The sequence below is a fragment of the Aegilops tauschii genome, chromosome 7 (assembly GCF_002575655.3).
Source record: "Aegilops tauschii subsp. strangulata cultivar AL8/78 chromosome 7, Aet v6.0, whole genome shotgun sequence".
In the NCBI taxonomy this organism is placed as follows: Eukaryota; Viridiplantae; Streptophyta; class Magnoliopsida; order Poales; family Poaceae; genus Aegilops; species Aegilops tauschii.
The window spans coordinates 649,588,710-649,609,494 of NC_053041.3; the positions used below are offsets into that span (position 1 = coordinate 649,588,710).

The 20,785-nt window shown below is 45.5% G+C and overlaps 1 protein-coding gene across 1 annotated transcript; it reads right to left on the bottom strand.

Annotated features, from left to right (window-relative positions):
• Positions 1-670: 670 nt before the first annotated feature.
• Positions 671-7,600, bottom strand: LOC120969235 (putative disease resistance protein At1g50180). Its single transcript, XM_073504694.1, has 7 exons — positions 6,037-7,600; positions 5,443-5,921; positions 4,963-5,301; positions 3,104-4,074; positions 2,441-3,051; positions 1,119-1,159; positions 671-1,054 (listed from the first exon to the last, which is right to left on the bottom strand). Exons 1-7 carry the CDS (start codon positions 7,598-7,600, stop codon positions 671-673), a joined length of 4,389 nt encoding a protein of 1,462 aa, XP_073360795.1.
• Positions 7,601-20,785: the final 13,185 nt, after the last annotated feature.

Consider the following 20,785-nt stretch of genomic DNA (forward strand, 5'->3'; position numbering starts at 1 on the left):
AACATAAACCAGGAGATACATCGTAACCTCGGGACGCTAAAGAAGGAACAAGGATGTGTCAGCAGTGGAGGGAAGAAAACCAAGAGCCTGAAGAAAGAGCCAAGGCGTTCATGCCACGCACGGGGAGCCTGTTTAAGTCCATATAGCGCCTTAACAAGACGACAAAGATGATGAGGACGTGCAGGATCCACAAAACCCGGTGGCTGACGCATATAAACTTCTTCCTCCAAGACTCCATGCATGAAAGCATTCTGCACATCAAGCTGACGAAGAAACCATCCTCGGGTAACAGCCAGAGACAGCAGCAAACGAATGGTAGTAGGCTTGATAACCGGACTGTATGTGTCTTCATAATCAAGACCATACCTCTGTTTGAAACCCTTGGCAACAAGCCGTGCTTTGTAGCGCTCAATAGAACCATCAGCATGTCTCTTGACTTTAAAAACCCACTTGGAATCAATAATGTTAACACCAGACGTCGGGGGAACAGGGTGCCAAGTGTCATTCTGAAGCAGAGCCTGAAACTCCTATTCCATCGCGGCACGCCAATGAGGAATACCCAGTGCAGCCTGAAAATGGCGAGGCTCGGCATGGGATCCGCAGTAATATGATCCATGCAAGCAGTGAGCCACGCGACAGTCCCGTCAGTGCGTTTCTTTGGCTGAAAAACTCATGTCTGACTGCATGTGCGAGGACGAAGAACAGCAGCAGCCGGCTGTGTTGGCAAGGCCGGGCTCGGCACAGGCGACTGCAGAGGTGAGGCCAAATCAGCATGCAAGCCAGCGCCAGAGTCGCCTGGCACCAGGGAGAGCCGCGGCGTCGGGCAGGTGTGGCCGGCCGATCCATATCTCCCAAAACGAGCGACGTCAGGCCAGGAAAGGCCAGCCCATCCAGCGCAGAAGAGCCAGCAGCTGGGCCAGGCGAGGCGGCAGACGGCCCAGCCACCAGGCCAGGCGCGAGCGACGCCCGCGAGGCAGCGTCCACCAAGTCGGGCGGGGGCGACACCCACGGAGCGGCTTCCATGGAGCCGGGTGAGGGCGCACCCGCGGGGCGGCTGCACCCGTTATGCATGTCCCATGCAATGGATCCACGTCCCGCTCCGGATCATCATCCGGCACCTGTTCATCAAGTAGCTCAAGACGAGCACCACGTCCAATACCTGCAGTGTGATTAGGAAGCAATACAGGAGCATTTGCAACATCCACAAATTGATCAGGCAAAGGTATGGTAGAGTGGACAGGTGGCATAGGAGTTTCAGAGTTATTCGGAAGTGCATAGAAAGGGAACACATTCTTATCAAAAACGACGTCACGAGAGATGTAGACGTGATTGGTGGGAACGTGCAGGCATTTGTACCCTTTGTGAAGGGAACTATACCCAAGAAAAACACACTTTTTAGACCAAAACTCTAACTTACGTTTGTTGTATGGACGCAAATGGGGCCAACATGCACACCCAAACACTTTGAGAAAAGTGTAATCTGGGATTTCGTTGAGCAAGAGTTCAAGAGGAGTTTTCATATTCAGAAGTCGTGAGGGTAGCCTGTTTATCAAGAAACAAGCGGTGGAGAAAGCATCACTCCAAAACCAAAACGGGACGGAGGCATGAGCTAGCAAAGTAAGGCCAGTTTCTACAAGATGACGATGCTTACGTTCAGCGGCTCCATTCTGCTGATGTGCATAAGGACAAGACACACAGTGCGAAATCCCAAGCTTGTTGAAAAAGGTGTTGAGGTTGTGATATTCACCACCCCAGTCGGATTGAACATGAATAATTTTCTGCTTCAGGAGACGCTCAACATGTGTTTGAAACTGAATAAAAACATCGAACACATCAGATTTTCGCTTAATAAGATAAAGCCAAGTAAACCGGCTATAAGCATCAATGAAACTGGCATAATAATTATGGCCACTAACGGGCGTTTGGGCATGACCCCATACATCAGAAAACACAAGCTCAAGAGGATGTTTCACAAAATGACTAGACTCTGTAAACGGAAGTTGGTGACTCTTGCCCTGCTGACAGGCATCACAAATTGTTTCAATAGTTTTATTGGACACAACTGGTAATTCGTGACGATGTAGCACATCACGGACTATAGGAGCAGCAGGGTGACCAAGGCGTGCATGCCAATGTGTAGGTGACACACGAACACCACTGAACGCCTGAGGAGAAGACTGCATAGGAGATGTGGGCGGCGCGTCAAGTGCATATAAACCATGGCAAAGACGGCCACTAGGCAGAACGGCCCTCGTGTCCCGATTCTTGATAAAGAAACGAAAAGGGTGAAACTCAGCAAGGACATTATTATCACGTGTAAGTTGAGGAATAGACAACAAACTACGTGTAGCAGTGGGAACTCGAAGGACATTAGAAAGACGCAGTTTGCGAAAGTTGTGTGCAAGAAGTGAGGCCTGACCAACATGGGAGATGTGCATACCTGCTCCATTGGCTGTGTGCACCTGATCATGACCGCGATATGGTTCCTTGGTGGAAAGCTTGGCCATCTCATTGGTGAGGTGGTTCGTGGCTCCCGTGTCCATATACCACGTAGGATCAATGGAGTAGGACGGAGTGCGCCCATGGTCATAACTTGTCACCGCAGCAGCCTGTTTTTCATTCCCTTTGCCATTATTGCCCAGGCTGAGGAAATCTTGCTTGTAGCGTCGATGACATCGGGAGGTGATGTGGCGCTCAATGCCACACAGCTGGCAGGCCTGCTGAGCACCGCAGCAGGGACAACAAGCCACCGGCCTGGCGCTGCCAGTGATTGATGGCGGGGCAGCGCGGGCCTGCGGGGATGAGGCCACCGGGTTCCCACCAGGCGACGGCGACGGCTTCTGTGGCTTAGCGCGGGTCGCGGCGTTGGCAGAGATGAAGCTCAGAGAGGCACGACGCGCTTTGATGCGCTGCTCACGACCAAGAAGACGCGCATATAGCTCTCGTGGCGGAAGTGGCGCCTCACGCCCATGAATATTCTCGACGAGATTGTCATAATCATCATCAAGACCGTTGAGCACGTGGGGTGCTGAATTCCTCATCTCCAAGCGGCTGACCAATCAAGGCCAATGTGTTGGCGAGACCCGACATCTTGGTAAAGTACTCAGTGATAGAGAGACCATCAAGTTTAGTCTCCCCCAACTCGGTGCGTATAGCATGAGCACGCGCCGTAGACTGGGAGGCGAAGCTGTTGTGAAGTGCCGACCAAGCATCCCGGGACGTCGCGGCGAAGATGACCAGCGACGACACGCTCGGAGTGAGCGATGACTGGATAGCGGAGAGAATCGCCTGATCCTGAGCCACCCACACGTGGTACGCCGGATGATACGGCGGTGGGCATGGGATGGAGCCATCAACGTACCCCTCCAGATAGCGGCTTCGGAGGAGAAGGAGCACCTGAGCCCGCCAGGACAAATAATTATCCGGCGTAAGCTTCACCGGAAGGAGGTGTGAGAAGTAAAACGGCGACGGTGCGGCCATGTGATCCGCATGAGGCTGTGCCGGTGGCGCGTAGCAGCCCATCATCGGGTCCGTCTCCGGGTTAGGGGCGAGCGCCAGTTGTGCACCAGCGTATGGCGACGCGGGGTAGGCTCCTGCAGGAGCGGAGCCAGCACCCGAGCCAGCCGGGGCTCCGGGGGGCACAGATGGTGCGGCCCCGTGGACGAGCGAGGACGGCTGCACCCCGTAGGGCCAGGGGTGTGACGACCCAGCGTAGACAGGCACCGGCGACGCGCCGTAGGGCGGCGGCCAGGCAGACGACGACGGAGGCGCGGCGCCGAAGGTTGAAGCAGGGGCGCCGTACCAGCCATACATGGGTGCAGGGCCGCGGAACCCCGACGGCCCAGAGGCGATGGCCGAGGAGGACCCGCCAGATGCGATCGGCGGGGGCAGGTCGCCCGTCCCGCTCGACCCGATCGGGGAACTAGCGGGCGGCTGCCGCCAGGCCGTAGCCAGCGGGTGGGATGCCATGAAGGGCGACGAGGGGGCGAGCGCTTGAGCTGACGCGGCGTCGGCAGTGCCAGAGGTCGAGGCTGCGTCGGCGTGAGAGGCAGCGGAAGACATCAAAACCCTAAACTGATACCATGTAAGACATAGAGTTTGGGAAACTGCTCGACACCCTAAACGGGGTGTGGCTATCTCATTATATATAGGAGTACCAAAGGGTACAATACAATTACAGACATATATAAGGATTTACGTGTATATATAGTCTAACACCCCCGCCCGATACAGAGAGGAGAGAGCAAATGTTGGGGTTTGGCTCGTGGGCTTCTTATTGGACTCGGGGCTGGCGACGTCCTTGCCGTGTCCCACCCGTATCCCGTCGTCTCCACAGTGCTTATCGGGTTTATTTTCTTTTTTAAAATAAAAAATTGGGATACTCCTGGGATACACGTATCGGAGTGTGGCAGTGTGCAGTACGCGGATACACCATTTCTGGCCATATAGGCGCTTCATAGAGGAAAAAAGAGTGAGGAATACATTATTAACCACAATTCATGAACGTTAATGTGATTGCCAAACTACAATAATTCGACAGATTACATTGCCATCTTGAAGCACCGGTCTAACCGGTGCTACATATTCTTATTGTTACATTGGATTCAGGAAAACACAAAGTGCATAGTAGTTGATAAAAACGAGATACATAGATTCAGGGAGGATAGGTGTGGAAACTAGCTAGCACACCAATCGGTCCATCCTGCTTGCGGATATCCGTTCCTCATCCGTCCTGCAGATATATTGGTTGCTCTCTTGCCGAACGAGAAGGGGAAGACATCTCTCTTGCGGAGGCTGCATGCATGTCAAATCATCCCAGATGCGCCTGCAAATAAGCATATACACGTAAATAGCTTGGGTAAATGCACTGGATCCTTAAACTGTAATTACAGACAAACAATAGCTCTAGTAGTAAAATCAGACAAACAAAAAATGCCAGGATGATAAGAGGTTTAGTGCTACCTGGCACCCTTTCTGTCGCAGCTCCTTCACTGTGCTGTCTCCGCTGGAGATCAATGGCATGCGGGTCATCTTTAGACACTTGAGGGAGGGAAGGTGTAACAACCCCTCGGGGAGCCTACTCATCCGCTTGAAGTCATGAAGTTTCAGGTAAGAGAGCTTTGGCATTGTTCCGTCCTCCATGCTCCACTCAGTGAAATTGTCAGAGATATGAAGTTCTAACTCTCGTAATTGAGGAAATCCTTGGGTAGAGCAGGACATTGTTCTGCCTTGATAACCCTCTAGCTTCAACACCACAAGACAAGGAAGCTTCTCCAGAATCGGCATCGGGTCTTCTTTAATGTAACCACAACTGCGGTGCCCAAGAAAATGAGGGAACCGACCAATGGTAAGATGAACTAGGTGAGGCGTGTTCGCAAATATACGCAACAAGTCCTTAGCTTTATAGGTAAAACAAAGGGATAAGGTTGTTAGTTTTGTCATTTGGCTCACAAACTTGACCATGTTATTATGACGAATTTGAACGGCGAAGGTCTCAAGGTTGTTTTGGTGAACACTCCTCTTAGGTGGCGGAAACCCGTTATTAAGGTAAACATGCCTTAGGGTCGGGATATGCCAGAAGGATTTTGGCATGAGATTCTTGCTTGAGTGCCATGTGCTTGCCAAATCGATAGTTTGCAGATACAGGAGTTTTCTAATTGAAGAAGTGAGCTTGAAATCAGAACACCGTCTCAACCTGAGATATCTAAGGTTAATGCACCCATAGATTATTCTAGAGGCACCCCTTAAGCTTGAATTTTCAATGTGAAGAACTCGTAGAAAACTCATCTTGGGTATTGATGAAAGTTGAAAGCCAATGAGAGTTCGTAGATCGAGTGTTGTCTGTAAAAACATATCACCAGAGTTTTGGAGAGTGGAGCGATAGAATTTCTGGGTATTAGAAGATGATGCACTAACTTGGCCTGCACATTTTTGGGAGTAAATCCATATGTTAGCGAGAAGCCACATGTCATGACATAACTAAGATATTGAAACGCAAAGTAGACTTATATAAATAGGTAAGATGGGAAGCTTGACCTGTAATTTCAGTTTTGACATCAAGAAAACCATCTTGTCTTGCTTCTTCTATGCACCACTCACGTAAGATATCATGAAGTTGTATTCTCTCAATCCATCTGTGTCCCTTGCTTCTGTCAACAACTTGGACAAGACTTCTTTGAGCCAACTCGGTTACATACATGTGTGCTATTTGTTCTGGTTTATGGTTTGGTATATGGTGAATGAAGCCTTCTGCTATCCATAACTGAATAAGATCTGACACGATTATTACAAAATCCTCGGGAAAAGCAGCAAGATAGAGAAAACAAGATCTTAGATAATGACTTGACAGATCTTTGTAACTGCGAGCTAGTATGTCTCGCATCCTCTGTGTATCCTTGTTTGATGGCCAACCCAATAGTATATATGACCATGCTTGTGTATTTAGATTCTTTGACAGATGACCACCCAATACTGCAAGTGCAAGAGGCAATCCATCACATTTCTTGGCAAGCTTTCTTCCAAGTTTTTCAAACTCATCCACATCCTCCATAACAGACCTTCTATATGATGGTAGAGCTTTGCTACTAAAAAGTTCCCAACTCCTCTCTTCATCTAACTTTTTCAATGGATGAACATGGGTTGGCATCTGAACATGATTTGCAACATCTTCCTTCCGTGTAGTTAACAGTACTCTACTACCATTAGATGCATCTGGAAAGGCATTAACTGTTGTGTTCAACTGCTCCCATGTGTCGGTTTCCCACACATCATCGAGAACTACCAGGTACCTTTTATGCAGGAGGAAGTCATGGATCTTCTTTCCCACCTGGTACTCATCCATTTCATCAATTTCTCTACAGCCTTCTTTGCAATATATTATTTGTTTCATAATATCCTTTAGTAACTTGATGCCCTTGAACGTTTGAGATACGGTCACCCAAGCAACCGTGTCGAAGTGGTCTTTGACTCTGGATGAAGTGTATACCTTTCTTGCGAGTGTGGTTTTCCCCGCTCCACCCATGGCAACTATAGACACAGCACTCAGCATCTTCTCACTGTCAACTAATTTGTCCACTATTTCATTGTGCTCATTCTGGAATCCAACCATGACAACATCATCTTCAGAATTGTGGTGCATATGACTGAAATCCTGTGGAAGCTCATCCACCACTACAACCGTGTCAGCCAAATCAATTTTCAAATTATCTGCACTTGCAAAAATCTCAGTGAGCTTTCTCCTTACACACTGAATTTCGACACCAATCTTACGAATGGTGGCCAAGTCACTCGGCAGGCGAGCATACCTTGAGATAGCACCCATGAATCCCCTCTTGAGCCTGTTTCTCTTTTCCATGTAATCTGCTGCTTCAATGACATTCTGAGCCTCATACGCCACATCTGTGATCTGTTTCACCAGGACAGCAACTAGTGCATTTCCTGATCTCCATTTGCTGTCAGCGTCTTTAAGGTAGGCCTGCAGCCTCACGAGCTCAGCTCTGAGGAGCGCCACTTCAAGGGTGACTGCACACAAGAATGTGGTCTCCTGTATTGCAAGATTGCTCAAATTTCCGAGCACCACAGTAACAGCAGCCTCGGCCATTGATTTCTAGCTCCTTTAGAGACGGAAATATATGCTTGCTTGGTCAGAGACAACAGCCTCTTGTGCAATCACTCCACTTCGCTACCACTAGCTAACTAGCTAGCATGGCGGGCACAGATGTTCCTGAGGAGAGCGAGAGCACACAAGAGGTGAACAGGCATGCATGAGTTTCGCCGAGGTAATGAGGATCTCACAGGGGAGAGAATGGTCGACTCACCGGCCGACATCAGGATGTCTTCTCCTTCAGCTCGATTCACTAGTAGAAAACAGAGTTTTATCACCGGTTCGTAAGGGCCTTTAGTGCCGGTTCTGCAACCGGCACTAAAGAGTGAGGACTAAAGGTCCCCCTTTAGTACCGGTTCGGCACGAACCGGCGCTAACGTGCCACCACGTGGCACGAGCCAGGCCCGGGTGCATGTAGGACATTAGTACCGGTTGCTAACACCAACCGGTACTAAATGTTTGGGTGTGTTTTGGTTTTAATTTTTGTTTTTCCTTTAGTTTTGTGTTTTCAATGTAATTTAGTGATTGTTTTACATTATAATGAGTTGTTAAATCATTAGGTGAAAGTACCGCGGATTAGTTTCGACTGGATGCATGTGGATCCTAGCTAAGTGATCTAAGTAATATGGATATGGCATATACTTGATCACTTAGCTAGGATCCACATCCAGTTGAAACTAATATGCGATTTCTTTCATAAATGATATAATAACTCATCATCATCATCATATTAATATAAAAACTCTTGCATCATATCATCACCAACAACAGTATATACTAGCTAGCAAAGATATCATCGAGTTCAACATGGTCATGATATTATAAGCGTTCATAACACCACAAAAGCAAATCACTCTTTGAGATTAAGTTTAAAAAAATGAAGTGCCAGTGTAACAGATGAGTTCTCGTCCGAAACCCTGATACTCCGAAAGAGATTGTCCAGTTTGTACACGAAGTGCGTCCAGTTTTTTCCGTAACCCTCTCTACTCTTTTGCACATGCTATGTGGGTGAAATGAGGATACCATGCCAAGTTTCGACATTTTTAGAGTTCATTTTGTAGTGATTTTCAATTTCACGGTCATTTAGCTCTCTAAACAAATCGGTAAATGACTAAAAAAATAGCAAATGATGTCAGAAAGTTTTGAAAATTGATGACGTCGCTTTGAATGGTGTATACGGAACGCAAAAAAGTCTGGAGTTGTAATAAGTTTCAAAAAATGAAGTGCCCCTGTAAGAGATGAGTTCTCGTCAGAAACCCTGATACTTCGAAAGAGATTGTCCAGTTTGTACACGAAGTGCGTTCAGTTTTTGCCGTAACCCTCTCTACTCTTTTGCACATACAATGTGGGTGAAATGATGATACCATGCCAAGTTTCGACATTTTCAGAGTTCATTTTGTAGTGATTTTCAATTTCACGGTCATTTAGCTCTCTAAACAAATCGGTAAATGACTGAAAAATAGCAAATGATGTCAGAAAGTGTTGAAAATTGATGACGTCGCTTTGAATGGTGCGTACGAAACGCAAAAAAAAAATCTAGAGTTGTAATAAGTTTAAAAAAATGAAGTGCCAATGTAACAGATGAGTTCTCGTCCGAAACCCTGATACTCCGAAAGAGATTGTCCAGTTTGTAAACAAAGTGCGTCCAGTTTTTGCCGTAACGCTCTCTACTCTTTTGCACATGCTATGTGGGTGAAATGATGATACCATGCCAAGTTTCGACATTTTCAGAATTCATTTTGTAGTGATTTTCAATTTCACGGTCATTTAGCTCTCTAAACAAATCGGTAAATGACTGAAAAATAGCAAATGATGTCAGAAAGTGTTGAAAATTGATGACGTCGCTTTGAATGGTGCGTACGAAACGCAAAAAAATCTAGAGTTGTAATAAGTTTAAAAAAATGAAGTGCCAATGTAACAGATGAGTTCTCGTCCGAAACCCTGATACTCCGAAAGAGATTGTCCAGTTTGTAAACAAAGTGCGTCCAGTTTTTGCCGTAACCCTCTCTACTCTTTTGCACATGCTATGTGGGTGAAATGATGATACCATGCCAAGTTTCGACATTTTCAGAATTCATTTTGTAGTGATTTTCAATTTCACGGTCATTTAGCTCTCTAAACAAATCGGTAAATGACTGAAAAATAGCAAATGATGTCAGAAAGTGTTGAAAATTGATGACGTCGCTTTGAATGGTGCGTACGAAACGCAAAAAAAATCTAGAGTTGTAATAAGTTTAAAAAAATGAAGTGCCAATGTAACAGATGAGTTCTCGTCCGAAACCCTGATACTCCGAAAGAGATTGTCCAGTTTGTAAACAAAGTGCGTCCAGTTTTTGCCGTAACCCTCTCTACTCTTTTGCACATGCTATGTGGGTGAAATGATGATACCATGCCAAGTTTCGACATTTTCAGAATTCATTTTGTAGTGATTTTCAATTTCACGGTCATTTAGCTCTCTAAACAAATCGGTAAATGACTGAAAAATAGCAAATGATGTCAGAAAGTGTTGAAAATTGATGACGACGCTTTGAATGGTGCGTACGGAACGCAAAAAAGTCTGGAGTTGTAATAAGTTTAAAAAAATGAAGTGCCAGTGTAACAGATGAATTCTCGTCCGAAACCCTGATACTCCGAAAGAGATTGTCCAGTTTGTACACGAAGTGCGTCCAGTTTTTGCCGTAACCCTCTCTACTTTTTTGCACATGCTATGTGGGTGAAATGATGATACCATGCCAAGTTTCGACATTTTCAGAGTTCATTTTGTAGTGATTTTCAATTTCACGGTCATTTAGCTCTCTAAACAAATCGGTAAATGACTGAAAAATAGCAAATGATGTCAGATAGTGTTGAAAATTGATGACGTCGCTTTGAATGGTGCGTACGGAACACAAAAAAGTATGGAGTTGTAATAAGTTAAAAAAAATGAAGTGTCAGTGTAACAGATGAGTTCTCGTCCGAAACCCTGATACTCTGAAAGAAATTGTCCAGTTTGTACACGAAGTGCGTCCAGTTTTTGCCGTAACGCTCTCTACTATTTTGCACATGCTATGTGGGTGAAATGATGATACCATGCCAAGTTTTGACATTTTTAGAGTTCGTTTTATAGTGATTTTTAATTTCACGGTCATTTAGCTCTCTAAACAAATCGGTAAATGACTAAAAAATAGCAAATGATGTCAGAAAGTTTTGAAAATTGATGACGTCGTTTTAAATAGTGTGTACGGGACGCAAAAAAGTCTGGAGTTGTAATAAGTTTACAAAAATGAAGTGCCCATGTAACAGATGAGTCCTCGTCAGAAAACCTGATACTTCGAAAGAGATTTTCCAGTTTGTACACGAAGTGCGTCCAGTTTTTGCCGTAACGCTCTCTACTCTTTTGCACATGCTATGTGGGTGAAATGATGATACCATGCCAAGTTTCGACATTTTCAGAGTTCATTTTATAGTGATTTTCAATTTCACGGTCATTTAGCTCTCTAAACAAATCGGTAAATGACTGAAAAATAGCAAATGATGTCAGAAAGTGTTGAAAATTGATGGCGTCGCTTTGAATGGTGCGTACGGAACTCAAAAAAAGTCTAGAGTTGTAATAAGTTTAAAAAAATGAAGTGCCAGTGAAACAGATGAGTTCTCGTCCGAAACCCTGATACTCCGAAGGAGATTGTCCAGTTTGTACACGAAGTGCGTCTAGTTTTTGCCGTAACCCTCTCTACTCTTTTGCACATACTATGTGGGTGAAATGATGATACCATGCCAAGTTTCGACATTTTCCGAGTTCATTTTGTAGTGGTTTTCAATTTCACGGTCATTTAGCTCTCTAAACAAATCGGTAAATGACTAAAAATAGCAAATGATGTCAGAAAGTTTTGAAAATTGATGACGTCGCTTTGAATGGTGTGTACGGAACGCAAAAAAGTCTGGAGTTGTAATAAGTTTTAAAAAATGAAGTGCCCATGTAACAGATGATTTCTCGTCAGAAACCGTGATACTTCGAAAGAGATTGTCCAGTTTGTACACGAAGTGCGTCCAGTTTTTGCCGTAACACAAGAAGTCCGGAGCTGGAATAAGTTATTAAAGATAAAAAAGAGGCACAATGCTCGTTAATTAGCTTCAAGCCTTTCGGAATAGTGCAAACTGCACTGTACATAGCTCCGTGCAGTCTACACTATTCCTAAAGGCTTAAAGCTAAGCAACATGCAGATGAGCATTGCGCCTCTCCTTCATCGTCTCTGCACTCAGGGCTTATAAACCGCTTCTAGTGCCTCTCTCTTCGCGAGGTGGGACTAAAAAACAGCTTACTAAGAAGCTATAGTACCGGTTCATGGGACGAACCGGTACTAAATGTGCCCGTGGGTCCCCAGCCTGACCAAAGCCTGACGCAACCTCATTAGTACCGGTTCGTGACACGAACCGGTACTAAAGGTTGCTCAACAGCGTGAGCTCAACAGCGTTGGGCTCCTTAATTATATTTTCCAATTGCACACCCGAGGGTGGACAGGACAAAGGGTCATCACTCATCAAGCGTCCACACCTTCTCCTATAAGAGCGGGACCCTGGTACTTCCACAAGGGAACCGGCACCCAAAGCGGCACCCTGATCCGGGCCAAATACCAAACGGACATCGCACCAAACCCTAACATCTAAAGCCGGATGCCCTAGCCCAGCCACACACTGGGACTGGGTCCCGTACCGGACTGACGCACTCTCAGAGGCTGTCGCCGCCATCTTCTACCGGTCCATCTCCAGAGCAGAAATTGACCCATCGACCTTGCTAGGCCTGCCGTCGACGCCACCACGACGCCAGGCAACTCCATCATCCTACACGTATTCGTCCACACGCGCGCATCGCCAAACCTCCGCAGCACCATGCCACCGGGATCCGCCGTTGGCCTTGCGGTGGATGAGACACCGCTCTTCCGCTTGTCCCGTCCAACTAGCACTTGCTCCAAAACGATGCCCTCAGGAGGGACAACGGCATCAAAGGTACCATCATCGTCCAATTCAGTAGATCCTTATCTAGGGTTTTCCCTTGAACATCACGAGTGGGGTGCCACGACCTGCAACAACGACGCCTCGAGAAGGGAAGGACGTCATAGACGCCGCCATCATCCGCCATGACCGAAGTCGGCGCGATTTTCACCGGAAGTCACGTCCCCCCCAACCTCGCAGCTGGCTGGAACCGAACGGAGCCTCGCCGTGAAGACGGGGGCCGCCGTCAGCACGCCGGCAGGGAGCCTCCAGCCGCCCCTCACCAATCCTCCGAGCGCAACCATACGGCCAAGGTCGTAGCAAGACGGATCTGGACAGGACGCCAGATCCGCAGCCCATCGGAGCCACCCATGCGCCCGCGACCGCCACACCGCTGGCCATGTAGGTTCCCATCACCACTGCGCAGTAGGGGCGCCGCCCTGAATGCCGCCCCGGGCCTCCCCACGTGAGACGCCGCCTCCGCCTCACAGGATCTGCCGCGGCCACCACCCGCCCTGGATCTGCGGTGCAGGGCCTACCGGCACCGCGGCCCTTGCCTGCGGTAGCGGCGGCTGGGGATGGAGGACCGGGGAGGGTCTGGCGGCACGGGATCGGGGGCCCCTGGAGCCGACCGAGGGGAGGCGACGTGAGGGAGAGGGGGGAGGGGGATCGGGGGTCCAGGACCGGATGTGTGTGATACGTCTCCAACGTATCTATAATTTTTTATTATTCCATGCTATTATATTATCTGTTTTGGATGTTTTATATGAATTAATATGCTATTTTATATTATTTTTGGGACTAACCTATTAACCTTGAGCCCAGTGCCAGTTTTCAGTTTTTCCTTGTTTTTGAGTTTTACAGAAAAAGAATATCAAACGAAGTCCAAACGAAATAAAACTTTCGCGATGATTTTTCTTGGACCGGAAGACTTGGGAGAGGGCTAGAAGAGTCTCGAGGAAACCACAAGGCCTCAGGGCGCACCATGGGGGGGGGCGGCTTGTGGGCCCCTCGGGAGTCCACCGACCTCCAACTCAGCTCTATAAATCCTAAAATATTCCCAAACCAACAAAAGCATCTACCAAAATTCTTTTCCGCCGCCGCAAGCCTCTGTTCCCGTAAGATCCCATCTTGGGGCCTTTTCCGGCACCCTGCCGGAGGGGGATTCGATTATAGAGGGCCTCTACATCAACCTTGTTGCCCTTTCGATAAAGCGTAAATAGTTTAACACAGACCTGCGGGTCCATATCTAGTAGCTAGATGGCTTCTTCTCTCTCTTTGATCTTCAATACAATGTTCTAATCGATGTTCTTGGAGTTCTATTCGATGTAATATTCTTTTGCGGTGTGTTTGTCGAGATCCGATGAATTGTGGATTTATGATCAGATTATCAATGAAACTTATTTGAGTCTTTTCTGAACTCTTTTATGCATGATTAAATATCTTTGTATTTCTCCTCGAATTATGGGGTTGGTTTGGCCAACTAGATTGGTTCTTCTTGAAATGGGACAGTGATGACCCACAAGTATAGGGGATGTATCATAGTCCTGTCGATAAATAAGAGTGTCGAACCCAACGAGGAGCAGAAGGAAATGCCAAGCGGTTTTCAGTAAGGTATTCTCTGCAAGCACTGAAATTATCGGTAACAGATAGTTTTGTGATATGGTAATTCGTAACTAGTAACAAGTAACAAAAGTAACTAAGGTGCAGCAAGGTGTCCCAATCCTTTTTGTAGCCAAGTACAAGCCTGGACGAACTCTTATATAAAGCAAAGTGCTCCCGAGGACACATGGGAATTACTGTCAAGCTAGTTTTCATCATGCTCATATGATTCACGTTCGTTACTTTGATAATTTGATATGTGGGTGGACCAGTGCTTGGGTGCTGTCCTTCCTTGGACAAGCCTCCCACTTATGATTAACCCCTCTCGCAAGCATCCGCAACTACGAAAGAAGAATTAAGGTAAACCTAACCATAGCATGAAACATATGGATCCAAATCAGCCCCTTACGAAGCAACGGATAAACTAGGGTTTAAGCTTCTGTCACTCTAGAAACCCATCATCTACTTATTACTTCCCAATGCCTTCCCCTAGGCCCAAATCATGATGAAGTGTCATGTAGTCGACGTTCACATAACGCCACTAGAGGAGAGACAGCATACATCTCATCAAAATATCGAACGAATACCAAATTCATATGATTACTTATAACAAGACTTCTCCCATGTCCTCAGGAACAAACGTAACTACTCACAAAGCATATTCATGTTCAAAATCAGAGGAGTATTAATATGCATTAAGGATCCGAACATATGATCTTCCACCGAATAAACCAACTAGCATCAACTACAAGGAGTAATCAACACTACTAGCAACCCACAGGTACCAATCTGAGGTTTTGAGACAAAGATCGGATACAAGATATGAAATAGGGTTTGAGAGGAGATGGTGCTGGTGAAGATGTTGATGGAGATTGACCCCCTCTCGATGAGAGACCCTCCCGGAGGGATGTTTCCCCAGCAGAACAGCTCCGCCGGAGCCCTAGATTGGTCCTGCCCAGGTTCCACCCTGAGACGGTGGCGGTTTGTCCCGAAAGCTTCTCTCTAATTTTTTTTCCAGGGTAAAAGACACCATATAGCAGAAGATGGCGCGCCCTCCACCCTCGTGGCTGACTGGTGGCCCCTCTGGTGCTTTCTTCACCCAATATTTTTTTATATTCCAAAACTGATCTCCGTGAAGTTTCAGGACTTTTGGAGTTGTGCAGAATAGGTCTCTAATATTTGCTACTTTTCCAGTCCAGAATTCCAGCTGCCAGCATTCTCCCTCTTCATGTAAACCTTATAAAATAAGAGACAAAAGACATAAGTATTGTGATATAACGTGTAATAACAGCCCATAATGCAATAAATATTGATATAAAAGCATGATGCAAAATGGACGTATCAACTCCCCAAGCTTAAACCTCGCTTGTCCTCAAGCGAAAGCCGATATCGAAAAATATGTCCACATGTTTAGAGATAGAGGTGTCGATAAAATAAAATACGGACATGAGGGCATCATGATCATCTTTAGAACAGCAACATATATTGTCATATGATTTCTTATGCTAAAGTAAAAATTTATTCACATGGTAAAGTATGAATCAGAAACTTCATTGAAAACTAACAAACTATGATCTCGGTCATTGAAGCAATTGCAATTTATCATAACATCGGAAAGAGTCAATATAAGAGCTTTTCAGCAAGCCCACATACTCAACTATCATTTAGTCTTTCACAATTGCTAACACTCACGCGATACTTATGGGTACAAAGTTTCAATCGGACACAGAGAAAGATAGGGGCTTATAGTTTCGCCTCCCAACATTTTAACTCAAGGGTAATGTCAACAATAATACTTTATGAAAACCTACATCCAAGTGGATATATATATATATGTATGGATCTCCCCAACACATAGTGCTTCCCAAAGGATAAAGGTGTAAAAAGAAAAGGTGAAGATCACCATGACTCTTGTATGAGGGAAGAATGTAAAAATAAAAGATAGGTCCATGGCAGAGGGAAGCAGAGGTTGTCACGAGCTTTTATGGTTGGATGCACAAAACCTTAATGCAAAAGAATGTCACTTTATATTGCCGCTTGTGATAAGGACCTTTATTATGTAGTCCGTCGCTTTTATTTCTTCCATATCACAAGTTCGTATAAAGCTTATTTTCTTCACACTAATAGATCATACATATTTAAAGAGCTATTTTTATTGCTTGCACCGATGACAACGTACTTGAAGGATCTTACTCAATCCAAAAGTAGGTATGGTGGCCTCTCATGGCAAAACTAGGTTTAGGGATGTTTGGAAGCACAAGTAGTATCTCTACTTGGTGCAAGGAATTTTGCTAGCATGAGGTGGAAAGGCAAGCTCAACATGTTGGATGATCCATGACAATATAACTTCTTCGGATATAAGAAAACATAACCCATTACGTTGTCTTCCTTGTCCAACATAGACTTTTTAGCATGTCATATTTTAATGAGTGCTCACAATCACAAAAGATATCCAAGATAGTATATTTATATGTGAAAACCTCTCTTTCTTTATTACTTCCTATTAATTTCAATGATGACCAAACCTATGTTTGTCAACTCTCAACAACTTTTATTCATCATACTTTTTTATATGTGAAGTCATTACTGTCCATAAGATCAAAATATGATCCTTTTATTTCTTTTTATTCTTTCTTTAATTCCCTCAAGACCATAACAAGATAGCAGAACCCTCAACTCAAAACTACTCTTTCTTATGTATAACTCACGGACTCGATTACATAGAGAGAGATCAAAACAAAACTCAGAGCTAGATCATACTAAAACTTTATTCTACTAGATCAAGATATAACCAAAAGGATCAAACTAAGAAAAACAATAAAGATAGAGGTGTGATGGTGATACGATACCGGGGAACCTCCCCCAAGCTTGGCAATTGCCAAGGGGAGTGCCCATACCCATGTATTTATGTCTCTTTCTTGGGAGGTGGTGATGTGATATTCTTGGCGATGATGCCCCTTAAGATATGATTCTCTTCCTCGAGCTTATTAACTTGCTGCTTAAGATCCATTATTTCCTTACGGAGTTTACCCGTGACGGCTAAAGCTCCATTCACCCATGGATGTTTCATAGCTGCGGGAGAAAAGGCAACACTCTTTTTCATATTTTCATAAGAAAGAAATCTAGCATTGGGAGGGATGACCGAATTGGGGATTGCTGAGCTCTAAAGTTCCTCCGGCATGAATCTGGCTTGAAGACGAGAAGTAACTTCTTGATCCTCCTCCATGGAATCCACCCTTTTAAAGTCGGCCTCCATCTCTTCCTCCGTTGCTGGCCCAAAGTGGTCAGCTTCGCTGTTTGCTCTTGTCCCCGGTGTCGGGTGAGATACCTGACTTTCCCCGACTGACTCTTGAGAAGACATCTTGCTCTAAATCTGCTGCAGAAATAGCTCAAAGCAAAAATAGAGGATTTTGTCGTGGTACGGTGGTCAAAATCTTCGGGAGATTATATAATGAACTTTTACCGACCAAAAGAAGTATTGTGCAAGAAAACGGAGTCTGGAGGGCACACGAGGTGGCCACGAGGTAGGGGGGCGCGCCCAGGGGGTAGGGCGCGCCCTCCGCCCTCGTGGCTGCCTCGTGTCTCTTTCGGACTACTTTTAATTTTCCTAATTTTTTAAATATTCCAAAACGGAGAGAAATTGCTCTTATAACAGTTTTGGAGTCGGTTTACTTACTGTACCTCTTACCTATTACTTTCCGGAGTCTGAAACGTTCTGGAAAGTGTCCCTTATATACTCCTCCGGTGTTACGGTGTTAATATTGGTTTCGACATTTATGGGAGTACCTGAGATATAGTGTTGATTCTTTGACCGTTTACCACCTTCGGATTTGTGCCTTCGGCGTTGTTGATTTTGATGGGACCGGAACAATAGACCTCCTCGATAATGTAAGGACCTTCCCATTTAGAGAGAATTTTTCCTGCAAAAAATCTTAAACGAGAGTTGTATAGCAAAACATGATCACCTACATTAAACTGACGCTTTTGTATCCTCTTGTCATGCCATCTTTTAACTTTTTCTTTAAACAACTTGGCATTCTCATAGGATTGGGTTCTCCATTCATTAAGCGAGCTTATGTCAAATAACCTCTTCTCACCGGCCAGTTTGAAATCATAATTGAGCTCTTTAATAGCCCAATATGACTTATGTTCTAAATTGAGAGGTAAGTAACATGCCTTACCATAAACCATTTTATACGGAGACATACCCATAGGATTTTTATAAGCCATTCTATAAGCCCATAATGCATCATCAAGTTTCTTGGACCAATTCTTTCTAGATCTATTAACAGTCTTTTGCAAAATCAATTTAATCTCTCTATTACTCAATTCTACTTGACCACTAGACTGAGGATGATATGGAGATGCAATTCTATAATTAACATCATACTTAGCAAGCATTTTACGAAAAGCACCATGAATAAAATGTGAACCACCATCAGTCATTAAATTGAAGGAAATATGCCCTAGAGGCAATAATAAAGTTGTTATTTAGATTTCCTTATATCATGATAAATGTTTATTATTCATGCTAGAATTGTATTAACCGGAAACTTAGTACATGTGTGAATACATAGACAAAACAAAGTGTCCCTAGTATGCCTCTACTTGACTAGCTCGTTAATCAAAGATGGTTATGTTTCCTGACCATAGACATATGTTGTCATTTGATGAACAGGGTCACATCATTAGAGAATGATGTAATGGACAAGACCCATCCGTTGATCGTTAAGTTTTATTGCTACTGCTTTCTTCATGACTTATACATGTTCCTCTGACTATGAGATTATGCAACTCCCGAATACCGGAGGAACACCTTGTGTGCTATCAAACGTCGCAACGTAACTGGGTGATTATAAAGATACTCTACAGGTGTCTCCGAAGGTGTTTGTTCGGTTGGCATTGATCGAGATTAGGATTTGTCACTCCGTGTATCGGAGAGGTATCTCTGGGCCCTCTCGGTAATGCTCATCACTATAAGCCTTGCAAGCAATATGACTCATGAGTTAGTTACGGGATGATGCATTACGGAATGAGTAAAGAGACTTGCCGGTAACGAGATTGAACTAGGTATGATGATACCGACGATCGAATCTCAGGGCAAGTAACATACCGATGACAAAGGGAACAACGTATGTTGTTGTGCGGTTTGACCGATACAGATCTTCATAGAATATGTAGGAGCCAATATGAGAATCCAGGTTCCGCTATTGATTATTGATCGGAGATGTGTCTCGATCATGTCTACATAGTTCTAGAAAAACCGTAGGGTCCGCACGCTAAATGTTCGATGACGATTTGTATTATGAGTTATGTGTTTTGGTGACCGAAGTTTGTTCAGAGTCCCGGATGAGTTCACGGACATGAAGAGGAGTCACCAAATTGTCGAGAGGTAAATATTCATATATTAGAAGGTTATATTTCGGACATCGGAATGGTTCCGAGTGATTCGGATATTTTTCTGGAGTACCGAGGGGTTACCGGAACCCCCCGGGGAAGTTTTGGGCCAACATGGGCCTAAAGGAGAGAGAGGGAAGCCCACGGGGGTGGCCGCGTGCCCCCCTCCTAGGGAGTCTGAATAGGACAAGGAGGAGGGGGCGGCGCCCCACTTCCCTTTCCCTCTCCCTCTCCTTCCTATTCCCTCCGGTGGAGAAAGGAAAAAGAGGGGGGTGGGGCGAATCCTACTTGGACTAGGAGTCTAAGTAGGACTCCCCCATGGCGCGCCCCTCCTGGCCGCCGGCCTCTCTCCCCCCTCCTTTATATACATGGGCAGGGGGCACCCCAAAGGGACATCAATTGTTCTCGAAGCCGTGTGCGGTGCCCCCCTCCACAGTTTACTCCTTCGGTCATAGCGTCGTAGTGCTTAGGTGAAGCACTGCGCGGATCACATCACCAACACTGTCACCACACCGTCGTGCTGACAGAACTCTCCCTCGACCCTCTACTAGATCAAGAGTTCGAGGGACGTCATCGAGCTGAACGTGTGCTGAACACGGAGGTGCCACACGTTCGGTACTTGGATCGGTTGGATCGTGAAGACGTTCGACTACATCAACCTCATTAACTAACGCTTCTGCTTTCGGTCTACAAGGGTACGTGGACACACTCTCCCCCTCTCGTCTTTATGCATCTCCTAGATAGATCTTGCGTGATCGTAGGAAATTTTTTGAAATTGCATGCTACGTTCCCCAATAGTGGCATTCGGGCCAGATGTATGCGTAGATGATATGCACGAGTAGAACACAAAGAGTTGTGGGCGATAATATTCATACTGCTTACCACCAACGTCTTACTTTGATTTGGCGGTATTGTTGGATGAAGCGGCCCAGACCAACATGACATGACCACGTTCATGAGACCGGTTCTACCGACGTGCTTTGCACACAGGTGGCTGGCGGGTGTCTATTTTTTCAACTTTAGTTGAATCGAGTTTGACTACGGTCGGTCCTTGTTGAAGGTTAAAACAACACACTTGACGAAAAATCGTTGTGGTTTTCATGCGTAATTAAGAACGGTTCTTGCTAGAAGCCCGTAGCAGCCACGTAAAACTTGCTACAACAAAGTAGAGGACGTCTAACTTGTTTTTGCAGGGCATGTTGTGATGTGATATGG